Source organism: Carassius carassius, chromosome 34 (genome assembly GCF_963082965.1).
Source record: "Carassius carassius chromosome 34, fCarCar2.1, whole genome shotgun sequence".
Taxonomy (NCBI): domain Eukaryota; kingdom Metazoa; phylum Chordata; class Actinopteri; order Cypriniformes; family Cyprinidae; genus Carassius; species Carassius carassius.
In genome coordinates, this window is record NC_081788.1 from 15,969,324 (window position 1) to 15,981,428 (window position 12,105).

The 12,105-nt window shown below is 38.3% G+C and overlaps 1 protein-coding gene across 2 annotated transcripts; it reads right to left on the reverse strand.

Moving 5' to 3' along the window:
* Nucleotides 1–1,942: 1,942 nt before the first annotated feature.
* Nucleotides 1,943–8,804, reverse strand: LOC132114496 (tyrosine-protein phosphatase non-receptor type 1-like). Of its 2 annotated transcripts, none has more exons than XM_059522639.1 (10): nucleotides 8,678–8,804; nucleotides 8,502–8,595; nucleotides 7,940–8,030; nucleotides 7,421–7,521; nucleotides 5,116–5,214; nucleotides 4,815–4,952; nucleotides 4,346–4,555; nucleotides 3,110–3,271; nucleotides 2,552–2,724; nucleotides 1,943–2,462 (listed from the first exon to the last, which is right to left on the reverse strand). In XM_059522639.1, the coding sequence occupies exons 2-10, from the start codon at nucleotides 8,556–8,558 to the stop codon at nucleotides 2,177–2,179; spliced, it is 1,317 nt and encodes a 438-aa protein (XP_059378622.1). In that variant the 5' UTR covers nucleotides 8,559–8,595; nucleotides 8,678–8,804; the 3' UTR covers nucleotides 1,943–2,176. The 2 variants fall into 2 exon arrangements, with proteins under 2 accessions (XP_059378622.1, XP_059378621.1); XM_059522638.1 differs by having other exon boundaries at nucleotides 8,714–8,795.
* Between the last annotated feature and the right edge of the window lie 3,301 nt (nucleotides 8,805–12,105).

Here is a 12,105-nt window from a genome sequence, read left to right on the forward strand (position 1 = left end):
TGGGATCCTTAGTGTAATTTCACACTGTAACACCGAGAACCTGGTTCTTCTTCTTTTGGTTTGGGGGTCCCTGGCAGTCTGGGGCCCCGCCTGTAATCCAGACCTGAATATCAGTGTGATATTTTAAATGTGGTATCAAATGAGAGCTTGAACTAAATAGAAAGGATGAAAAAACTGCACATGAAACAAGCTCAAACTTCATCATACATAACATGAATTTTACACAAGTCTGTAATCTATGATTTAGATTAACTTTACCATCACAGACAGCTTTTAATCATATTAAAGTTTTTAACATAACTTCTCTCATCACATGGTAGACTAAGAGTGAAGATCAAAATCAAAAACAGAAGAATCAGAGATTTATATGTTTATTACCACAGCGTCTGATCTGTATTCTGTCCAAAAAATAAAATTTCAAATGTCAATACATCCAACGGGAACAAAGCATATGCTTTTCTTACAAAAAAACTGTTGATAATGATGCTAGGAGGGGGAAATAAATTCTTAAGCCTCATACAAAGGCCAAGGAAGTCTGATGTTTGCCAGTCCAAAGATAACTGAAAGACGACAAACAAGGACACAGACAAATACATTTCTCTATATATGTGTGTGTGTGTGTGTGTGTGTGTGTGTGTGTGTGTGTGTGTAAATAAAGCTGGCAAGAAGAGAGACTTTACATTCTGTGGTCCAGCAATGGGACCGGATCCGGAGAGTCACTACGATGAATGGTGGCACTGTGTTACAACAGAACCTTCAAACCAAACATCGACTGCTTCAGTCTCTGAAACACTGACTGAACCCCTTCAAACAGGAAAAACCACCTCTTCTGGACTGGTCAAGCAGCAGGCAAACAGTCCCCACACAAAGCAAAGTCACAATTAACAGCATTTCAGGCCTCAATACACCTAAAGAAGAGGCTTCATTTGTTTTGAGAGTACAGCATTAGACTTGTTCACACATTGTTCAAAAGTAACAGTTCTGGGTTTTGATTAAAAGGAAAGGTATATGCCCGTCTGTCATTAATCTCTCTCGATAATAATTACTATGACGACAATAATATAATAAAACAGTAACACCCAAAGACAGTCACTGGTTGTTTCTCTCTTTGTATTCATTCAATGCTGGTGTTTTGTTTTATTTTTTGGTTAGTCTGACCTTCTGCGCTCAATGCAAATCATGAAAAGGGCCAGAATGATGAATGTATCTATACAGCATTAGAAAAAAGGTCAAATAAAATTGCCCTAAAAGGGGGAATACAAATTAAAAAAAAAAAAAACGAATTATGCTCAATACTGCCATCTGCTGGTCTGGCTTTGCCACATTTTTGTTTTAACATTCAATCAGCCAGGTCAACTTGCTTTATCTTGATTTCCAGGCATTGAGTGAATTGCATTCTGAAGATTGTTCTGAATGTGGCATCCAAATTAAGACACCAGCTCCAGCATTTTAAATGGTCTGAAACTTTAGTTTGAAAGGCGATGGATTTGACAAAGAAAACAAATGAATGAACGAGAGGCCAGTGCATCAGTCACTTGACCTTTTTTCTCACCCAGATGAAGTGCCAGTGTCACCTTTGGGGTATAAACAAAATCTGAGGCTGGGAAAAGCTTTTGGGATGTTTTCTGCTGTGACCGTAGCCTTGATGGTATCAGATATCCCAGATTACTCGTGATCTCCATTTACTCCAGGACACACAAATACAAACAGGTTTTCTATCATCTACAGCAGATTTGTGTTTTCAGCATGTATAAGAGGAGCTCACCTCCTGTGCAGCCTTATCCGAGACTTAAAAATTAATAAAGAAAAAAAATACGATTGAGATACATAAACGCACACACACAAATTTCCCTTACTTACTGCAGCATTAACAGAGTCTTTTGGATTTTCAAAACGTTTAGTTTTACGTTTGGGTAGCAACACCTGAATTGTGAGGCCCTGAGGTTTTAAACGGACACGTGTTTATTAGATTGTGTGTAAGAGTGTGTGTATATAGGGAGACGACAGCAGTTTGGCTAAGAAAAGTCTTTGAAACTCTTTCCCAAAGACGTTCGGAGAGAGTGAGACGGGTCCAGCTGAGAAAGTGTGAATGTCTGAGTGTCTCTCTTTTTCTTTTCCCACCAATAGCCAGCACATGGAGGAATAGAGAAAGAGACGGATGGGGAAAAAGAGGGCATCAGTGGAAATAGGTGTGGTAACAGGCATAAGCACCTACAGCCAGTACCGTGCACACAAACACACTGGTCAGCAGGGGGCTCCACGCTCCATTGGCAGCAACAGGAGCGGCCTCTTCTGTGGGAGTCTTGGGCGGAGAACTGGGTGGAGACCGTGCAGGTTTGGGAGGGGCTTCTCTTGCGACAATTGGTTCATCAGGTTCACTTAACAACTCCATCGCTCTGAGGTCACAGGTTGCAACTGCCCGTTTGCGAAGCTTTTGCCCATCTGTGAATGTCTGGGGCGCACTGTAAAAACACAAAAACAATAAAAAAAATGGTTGTATGTGGTTGCTGGATGGCCACTATTAGAAAGAGAGAGATATTGAGAGTCTGACCTGTTTGCACAGATTTCTGCATTGTTTTTTATTATTTCACTGAAGAAGTGTGTGGTGTCAGAGTTCACCAGATCTCCTTTGCCATTTGGGGGGTCTATTCGGGGCCTTGGTCTGGGAGGAGGAGTGAATTCGGGGGGAAGATCCTCCTCATTTGATAACTCCTTCCATGACTCCTACTCACACATGAACACAAACATTTCACTGATTGATGCCACCTACTAGTAGTATGAGTATTTATCAGTATTTATCATGATAGGAGTAATTTATATGACAGCATTGAAATCACAGAAGTAACTTTCATTTTAATAAATGCAAAGCAGTTCTTTTAAATTATAAATGTATTTCATAATATTACTGATTTACTGTATTATGATCAATTAAATGCAGCCTTGAAGAGGCTTTTCAGAAGCATTATCTCGGAGCTGAAAATCCCACAGACCCCAAACGTTTTAATGGTATAAACACTTTATTCCTTTCAGCTGTACATCATATAACATCCTCAGGAAAGCATCCACAAATTGGCTGGTACATTAGTTAACTTAGCATCACTTATATTACCTGTACAGACGTGTCTCCCATTATGTACTTGGCACCCTCTATGACGGCGAGGTAAGAGAAACGCAGCTGGTCGGCTGTCTGGATCAGACCCATGCGGTATTGTCGCATTTCCAGCAAAACCTGCTGTATTCGTACTGATGTTGGATCTTTCCTCTGAGACATCTGAGAACACATGACCACTGTTTAGAGGATGTAAGAGGGTGGGTTGGAATCTTTTAAAGGAGTTCTAAACAAAAGCAACACCGAATCTGCCGGTGCTGATCAAAGTGACTGTCAAGTGAAGTAGACGTGAGAAATCCAGATATCCAGTGGGTTTCTGGACTGGAGATGCCGAAAGTACTAGTGCTTTGATACAGATGAATCTGATAAATATACTGTGGCATCTCATTCATGTATTGATACGTTTATAACCCTTATAAACCATTTATATCACCATTCAGACGTTTGGGGTTTTGCATTCCTGGGATGCAAAGCTGAATTTTCAGCAGATGTTACTCCAGTCTTTAGTGTCACATGATCCTTCAGAAATTATTCTAATATGCGGATTTGCTGCTCAAAACACATTTCTTATTATCATTAATGTTGAAAACAGCAGTGCTTCTTTAATTTTTAATGGAAGTCGTGAAACTTTTCAGGATGCTTTGATGAATAAAGTTCAAAAGCACAGCATTCCTTTAAGAATTTTTTTGTAACATAAATGTGTAATTTTTGATCAAAATAATGCATCTTTGATGAATAAAAGTATTCAATTCTATTTTAAAGAAAACTATCTTACAGACCCCAATCTTTTGAACATTAGAGTATATTATTATTTTATTTCTGAAATAAAAGGAGTGATGCGGTATCAATAATCATGATTTTTTTTAATCTGCTAAATGTACTAATTAGATTAGTTTCCTTTTGTCTTTTTTATGTTTTTTTATAAAAAACAATGTTTCACACGTCCACATCTCATTAAGGGCAGTAATTCAAAAGTATAGAATAAATTGCTTATAAATAAGAATACCAATAAATAAACAAAAATAGATTAAAAAAAACATATTAAGCAGTCTGATAGCTGTAGAGAAAAAACAGTATAACAGACTAGTAGTCCTTGATCTGATACAAAATGTCAATGTCATGATTCTTGAAACTAATGTGCTCTAGAACAAGCTCCTTGATTTAAAAAGACTATATATTAACAAGCACTTTTGTCTGGCTGATCTGACATCACATAGAAACGCTCAGTCCTCTCACCAGTAGAAGGCAGGTGTCTACAAGGCAGAACGTTCCAGAGCGGCCGATACCAGCGCTGCAGTGGACCACAACAGGGCCGTGCTCTGGACTCAGACAGCCCGACTCACGCACTTTGAACAGGAAGTTGAGAAAAGATGCAGGCGACTCTGGCACACCAAAATCTGGCCATGTGGTGTAATGGAATTGAAGAATTTCCCGTGTTTCCTGTGTCTTTAAACACATATGCATAACATTAATCACACTGAGCGAGTGCATCTGTAATATCCTGAGACTATTGAGTGAAGTCAACAACCAGTCCAGCTACAGAAGCTCTGAACACAACATGCAACATTTTTCACTGAAAAACAAGAATTATAAAATCTCAATATAAAATCTCAGTGTTGCAAATAGCAGAATGATCAGAAAAAGAGATTGACAGTGAAAGTGAAAGCACGACTGGATGAGATGAGAGGAAGATCAAGTGTCTCACCGACAGATTTTCCAGCTCCAGCTGTCGTACTGTATAGTACGATTTCACATCCTCTGAGATCAGAGTAAGTCTGAAATTTGTGTCTTCAAAAACACCCTCCCTCTCCTCTCGCTGAGGCCAATACTGAGCACACTTTATCTGTACATACACACACACACACACACACTTCTTCATTATAACCAGACAACACAAACCTCTCACACATTCCAGATGTATGCTAAAAGCATTTCACTCAGGTATTCAAAGTGAGTCTGTGTATGACCCATGTTGCATATACAGGTACAGAATGTGTTTGTCTCACCGAGCCTTTCTCTATAACACGATTCAGCATCACAACCCCTCGGCAGCGCTGCTCCCACACCATCTCCCAGAAATGACCACAGGTGTTTGGTAACGGACCCTAAATAAACACACAACCATCAGACAAGCAAATTATATTAATAATACATTTAAACATGCATAAAATCTAATTGTCCTGCAACAGTGTTTATATAACTTAAGCCAGGTACAGAATACAGGATTTTAAGCCCAGTTTGCAAGACAATGAATGTTTTAATTCGTGTAGTGTGAACTGAAGCAGCACCATACACAACCGTTCAAAACTTTGCGGTCAATAAGATTTTTATTGTTTTTGAAAGGAGACTCTTATACTCAACAAAGCTGCATTCATTTAATCAAAAATAGAAGGGTTGTGAAATATTTCTTTATATATACAGTCTTCTATTTTAGCATCATTACTTAGGTCTTCATTGTCACATGACCCTTCAGAAATCATTCTAATACGCTGGTATGGTGCGCAAGAAACATTTCTTCTTATTAATCAAATGTTTTAGACAGTTCTGCAGCTTTATTTTCGAGGAAACCATGATATTTTTATCAGGATTATTTGAATACAGTGTTCAAAAGAACATTTATTTGAAGTAGGAAACTTTTGTAACATTATAATGAACTTTACAGTCAACTTTTGATCAATTTAATATATCCTTGCTGAATAAAGTATTACTTTCTAACCCCCCCCCCAAAAAAAACTAACCCCTGACTTTTGAATGTTAGTGTACATAAACATAATAAAATAAAAATCTTTTTTTTTCTTTTTTTTTTATTAAAACATTTGCGATATAAATATAATTAGTATAAATATTAAATTGTATTAAATAATTAACTTGGTATTTTAATTTTACTTGGAGTGGAAACTGGTGCACTCTGCTGACATTATGTTTTCATAGTCTACGTAGTAAATCACACATTGAGCAGGCGTGAGGTACATGACTGCGGGTGAGAATGTGTTTGTGTTTAGTGTGTTTGTGGCTGTAGCTGGCAGTGCTCTGACTGAACAAGGCCGGCAGGTTGAGACGAGTCTGCTGCCGTCTCCAAGCATCAGTGTGCAAATTCATCTGTACAATACAGAAACATGTCATGCTGACGCAACTCAAGATTTCACAACATTTCCCATCATTCTCTCCAGACACATGAGAGGGAAAATCTCCCTGGTAGTGAGTGTCCAAAAGGAACGTCACCATAGTATATGAGTGTGTGATGTCGGCTGGGGTGCTGGCAGCCCAACGGATGCGTAAGACAAATGTCAACATAAATGTCAAAACCAGGATCGGTCTCTAAACAGAGAGTTTCCCCATTATTTGCTTAACATATCATTGTTTTAGTGTAGCTATTATCCAGCATAAGTCAGTGTTTCCTAAACTTTTTGTCTTTTGTATCCCCGAAATCAACCAGAAATATGAACTCCTATTTTACCAGATCATTTAGCACTAAATATAATTAAAATGACAATTTGTACAATGGTCCACCTTTAAATTTTAAAGCAGTTTTAAAAAATATGTTATTTTATAAAAACATTTAGTCTGATATACTTTTATTGACTGAGAGAGCTGATGTGACAGAAATAATAAAGAGCATTTCATTTTGTTTTGTTTCCTAACTTTAATAGTGGCCAAACAATTAAAACTTTTGTTGTGTGCCCAGTGAATTTTGGTGAAATGAATAACTTTCACTATCGCAGAAGTCTACATTTGTCCATGTTTACCTGGTTGGAAGTCAGAAAGGAATGAAAATAGATGGCTAGATAAGACAAATATTTGTTGTGAAACGATAAAAATTTTAATTTGAATAAATGGCTCCCAATGCATCTGGTCAGACCAACACAAACATTTGCATGCCAAAATGTTTTTATTTTTTTTAAACAGGAGTCCTTATCTTTTATCTATTGCACTGGAAAGAAAACTAACCAACCAATAAGATTAGCTCTTTTTTTTTTAAGCACCACCTACTGTCAGAGATTGATTTCACATTTTCATTCAGCTCATCTGTCGTTTTTATGTATTGATCTGAACAGACAGATCACATGAGAAAATTGCACCAAACACTTTATAAAAAAATTTATAAAAAAAAAAATCTACAAAAAAAAACTAGACAAAAGATTTTTCCCAGGATGTGTGTTCCTATTACTACGCCTATGAACTCTTCAGTTCCTTTATTCTATCCGTATCATCTTCAAATGTGTCAGATGGTTTGCAGATGCAGATTAAACATCAGATTCAGAAGAAATATTCATAAGATTCAAATCAGAAGTTTAAGTGTCAGAATGTCACCTGAGTTAGTATGTAGTTTCTCTGAGCTTCATCCACTGAGATCAGACTGGCATTGATGTAGTCATTACTGCCGATCTGTAGACGAATACGGCTGTGGTCAACTGTGAAAAGAGAGAGCGATTAAGCTGTGAGGTGCATCACCCATGATGCTTTGCAAGTTCAGTGGTGGAACGACTCTTTTTTCAGGTCCTGTTCTCAGTTCCCCACAAGAGAGAAAAACATTCCCCTGATGAAAATGCTCAATTGAAACAGATAAAATACACAGTAATTCATTTAATGTGGTGTTTTGCGAGCCGAGGACCTTTTCAGGTTGTTGTGGAAAAAGAGAAAGACTCAGAGAGAGGAAACCACAGCAGCGTTGCTCTTTAAAGTCTTTGTGACGGAAGAGTTAAAAAAGGGAGAGAAAAAAAAAAAAGACATGACATCTTCAGCATGAAATGACTTTAACAGCCTGCTGATAACAGGCCCCTTCCGTTAGGTGTCACTGACTGTGTCGAACAGGGGAAGCGGCACACTTACACGGACTGACATCTCTGTAGCGATTACGACTTCTGTTTTCTTGAAGTTTGGCGATCTTGCATGGTAGGTCACTGGACTGCTGCCTAATCTCCTACGGTAAAACACAAGTCTATGAGATGACAATGCTTCTTACTGTAAGTGAAACAAATATGAAGCAAATGGTTTGCTGGGGGATTTAACTACATGGCAGACAGTTATGGGGACCACCAGCATCCAGTTTATGATGCCATTCATCCATCACGGTCATTAAAAACTGCAAGTGAGCCAGGAAAGTAGATAAAAGAGTCAAACCAACTAATAATAGACTCCCTCTCATAAAAGATAAACTCACCCCCCCCCCCCCATCTCTATATTGGTCCCTGCTAACAAATGACAAATTCAGGTCATCGATATGTAACTTGTTATATCATTTATTCTGTGAAATTGGGAAGAAGCAGTCCAATCTGAGCGGTCGAAAAAATTAACATCCCATCCAAAAAAAAAAGATTTTCCAAATGAAATCTTTTAGATCGTTATGAATGTTTAGAGCATCATTATCAATTATGAAGAATCAGTCCTTCACCTGGTAAACGGCGTTCCAGTTCCCGAGCTCATCGATTTCCCGAAACTCGGCTTCCATTGCCGCGTGTGTTCCGCACCGCTCGATAGACGACTCCCTGACGAAACAATTAGTAATAAAGTCGATGTCGAATCACATGAAAAAAAAAATACTTTTAAAGTCTGCTTTAATTTTCTTACAGAACGTTTCCAGTGGCACTGTTGTGTCGCCCTTACCGGAAACACGCTGCTCGCTCCTCCCGCAGCGCGGCTCTCCGCCGTCCGTCGTGATCACGCCCCTCTTTCCTCACATTGACGAATGAAATTCCGTGAGTGGCTGTAAATTCCAAGGAAAGGCCAATCAACGCAACGTTGTAGGTAGTGACAATCTCTGCGGCCAATCATACTACGGAGAATTACCTCTTCGTTATTCTGGGCATTGTAGTTTTTTGCAGTTCGAGGAATTTACGCATAACGCATGTCCGTAAGAGGTTTAGAAACGTGCTTGAAATAAAATGGCTCGTATTTTCAGCCAAAACATTGCAAGTTTTTAAAGTGGAATCATTAATAACATATATTTTTCTTGTAAGCAGCATTTAACAACGTAAATGTTATACTTTGAATATGTACTTCAAAACTATATTTGATAGTTTTTTTAATTTAGACTTAACGCTTGTATTCTTCACTCAAAGTCCGTGTAAAGCAATATAATTTATGTGTTCTGAGTTTGTAACCACAGAAAAATGTGAAGACTTGAAGCAGCGCTGCACAGACCAATAGATACAGACGGTTGGTCTGGGAACGCCCCCGGGAACGCCCCGTCCCGTGATGTGAATTTAGCCCGTGGGGGAAAACATTGCGTTGGCGCCAATTGAAATACACGGGACAATCATGCCGAAGAGTTGTTGTGTCGTTTTCTGTACCTCCAATAAACTAACAAATTATGAAATTAAGTTCTACATCCTTCCAAATAAACATAAGGAACCGGAAATGATGACAAAATGGCTACACTCAATAAGTTGTGAGGATGATCAAGGGAAGTTGTGGAAATCCCAAGATTAAGCATGTGTATGTGTACAGTCGGCATTCATCACAGGCAGGCTACCTTAACATTGTGTTCATTATTAACGCTATCAAAACTGTGTAAGGTTGTTTCAGAAAGTGACATGTATATATAATTAGCCTTATCATTCTACCTTAAGCAAAACTATGTAACGTTAGCCTAGTGTCGAACATAAACCCGTTTAGCCACTTAAAAAAGCATGTGGACACATAACAACTTAGTTTTGTGTCAGAACTTTTACACTTTCATTCATAAATTCACCCCGTCTGTGTTTGCGAAACAATTGAATCACGGAATCCAGTCAAAAATAGAACTTGCTGTATAAAGCAGAACGTCACGGAATTTGGCTATTTTTAAATGAATACATCTATACGATGTTCGCAGTGTTTTCCCCCAAGCCGACTCCGCCCTCGCCACGCCCCCAGCTATGACTAGATGCCGACTGTATATATCTAAGTTTGACATCAAAGTAACGCAAGGGGCGTCTGGGGCCCGTTCTTCGTACGTCGCTTATTACATCCGAGATCAAATGACACATCCAAGATGATATCATTGTGCTAATCATGATCCGGCTAATTGGGTTCTTCAAACACACCTGTTGTGTATGATTAGTATTGCTGGATTGAGTTATCTGAGATAATTGCGCGTTCATGTGTTGGCTTAAAAGGGGATATGTATCGATACTCGAAACCATGATCAGCAGTGCAGCGATTGGCTGGTGGCAAGACGGCAATGTAATGACGTCATAGAATTTAAAATGACACCCGACGAAAAACTTGACAAATTTCTGGACTTTTATAAGGAAACAGCCAAGCGAACAAAACTACATAAATGTTATAATAGATACATGAAACAGATAATAGATGCATGTTTTTATTTTATTAGAATATTTTTCATGATTCCCAATTATTTATATTCGCAATTTATAATAGTTGTGCAGTCTTTACATTTTTATTCCAATGTAGAAATGATCTATTCATTTAATTTTATATTTGGACAGATTTGTTACGTGACCGCATTAATGAAAGTTTCTTAAGGGTCAATATCATGTTATCTGCATCTCCTGCGCTCCATCAAGCCACTCTTATAATAGCAGTCATCACTCAAAATAATGCACGACTCTATTATCTGTATAGCATGTGTGTAAGACTCTAATACAATTATGAAGTAATAATTTTATGACAAATAAATATTTCAGTGAGTAAAACTGGCTGTGTCTATAGTAGGCTGTTATGGACTACACAGCATTTTTATATTATTTTAAAATATTTTTTTAATGATTATTATTTTAAATTATTGTCCCTGGATCAGTACGATACTCTTGTAATAAAGTAGCGGTGGTAGCAGATATATTTTGAGTATCAGTTCTGGTTGAAAAGAAGCGATCTAATCCTGTTTACATGAAATAAGCCTGCTCCCGAGCAGGTTTAAGCTTACGGACCTGTTGCTATGACAGCAGCTCCGGGATGAGCTTCGAAGAACCAAATGATCCAAGATCACGCCAAATCGTCAACATTAAAATCCAGCTAACTGAGTTAGCGACGTACGAAGAACGGGCCCCTGCTCTCTAGGGCTCTTGCGGTACTTTGATGTCATTGGTATTAGGGTAGGGGCCATTCTCAGTGCGTCATCGAGACATGATTTTAGCCCCGCCGAAAAATCCTGAACACAAAATCTTTTAAAAACTGTTTAACGGTCTGTTACACTCCTGAAAATTCCCCCTCTCCCTCTAACTTCCGTCAACCAACAACCAACTTGATGAGATTTCAGGAGTGATGATATTACTGCGACGAGGTCCAAGTGCTGCGAAGTGATCTTCCGCCATACATAGTTATCCTTTTTTATACGCTTAGAAAATCACCACGTTTTATTTTGTGTAAAAAATAAAAGATTGCAAAAAAAAGTCTTAAGACTTAAAAATAAAGAAATTGATAACAAAATAATTTGCAGTGTGTATAAATCTATGAAAACCTTTTTTTTTTCACTTTTTATCGCAAAACCACGAATGTTGCTCTCTTTTCTGCTGTCTTTTTTGTGGGTCTAAAACATTTGTTTGTGAGTTGAAAAGTTTTGCTTGCAAGTTAAACCGTCTCTCAGTGGGCAGTCTCTACCCACCTGGATGAAAGGCCTTTTTCTATTGGTCACTCTCAATTGAAGTCACAGGTTGACCACGCCCACTCTGTTTCCCCCGGAATTCCTGCAACTGACGATGCAGTCTGACAGCAGAGTGAGCGAGGTTGTATCATGACGAACAACAGGTCGTGTACTGTGTAAGATAGTAGTCAAGGCATTTTTTTCCACTGGAGCTTTAATAATATATCTCTGAAAATATTGTCCTGGGGCTCTGGCAGCTAGCTATACTGTTGACTAATCGAATCTACAACGGGGCTTAGCTAACGTTACATATTTAGATGGGAGACCATGAGAGGAAATAAAAAAATTAAGTTCACTTGTCACTGAATTCAAGATGTCAAGTTAGTTATCTTACCCAGTACATGACCTGTTGCTCGTCATGATAAACGAAAATGCAAACGGTAATGCGCGATTTGCATTTGGATTATGTCAC

Bases quoted from the DNA above. Each gene is read 5' to 3' on its own strand.
- LOC132114496 (XM_059522639.1), bottom strand. From the start codon at position 8,558: ATGGAAGCCGAGTTTCGGGAAATCGATGAGCTCGGGAACTGGAACGCC. The intron at 4,953-5,115 runs GTGAGACAAACA...GTGTATGTACAG, and splicing joins GTGTTATAGAGAAAGGCTCG to ATAAAGTGTGCTCAGTATTG. The intron at 3,272-4,345 runs GTGAGAGGACTG...ATGTGTTCTCAG, and splicing joins TAGACACCTGCCTTCTACTG to ATGTCTCAGAGGAAAGATCC.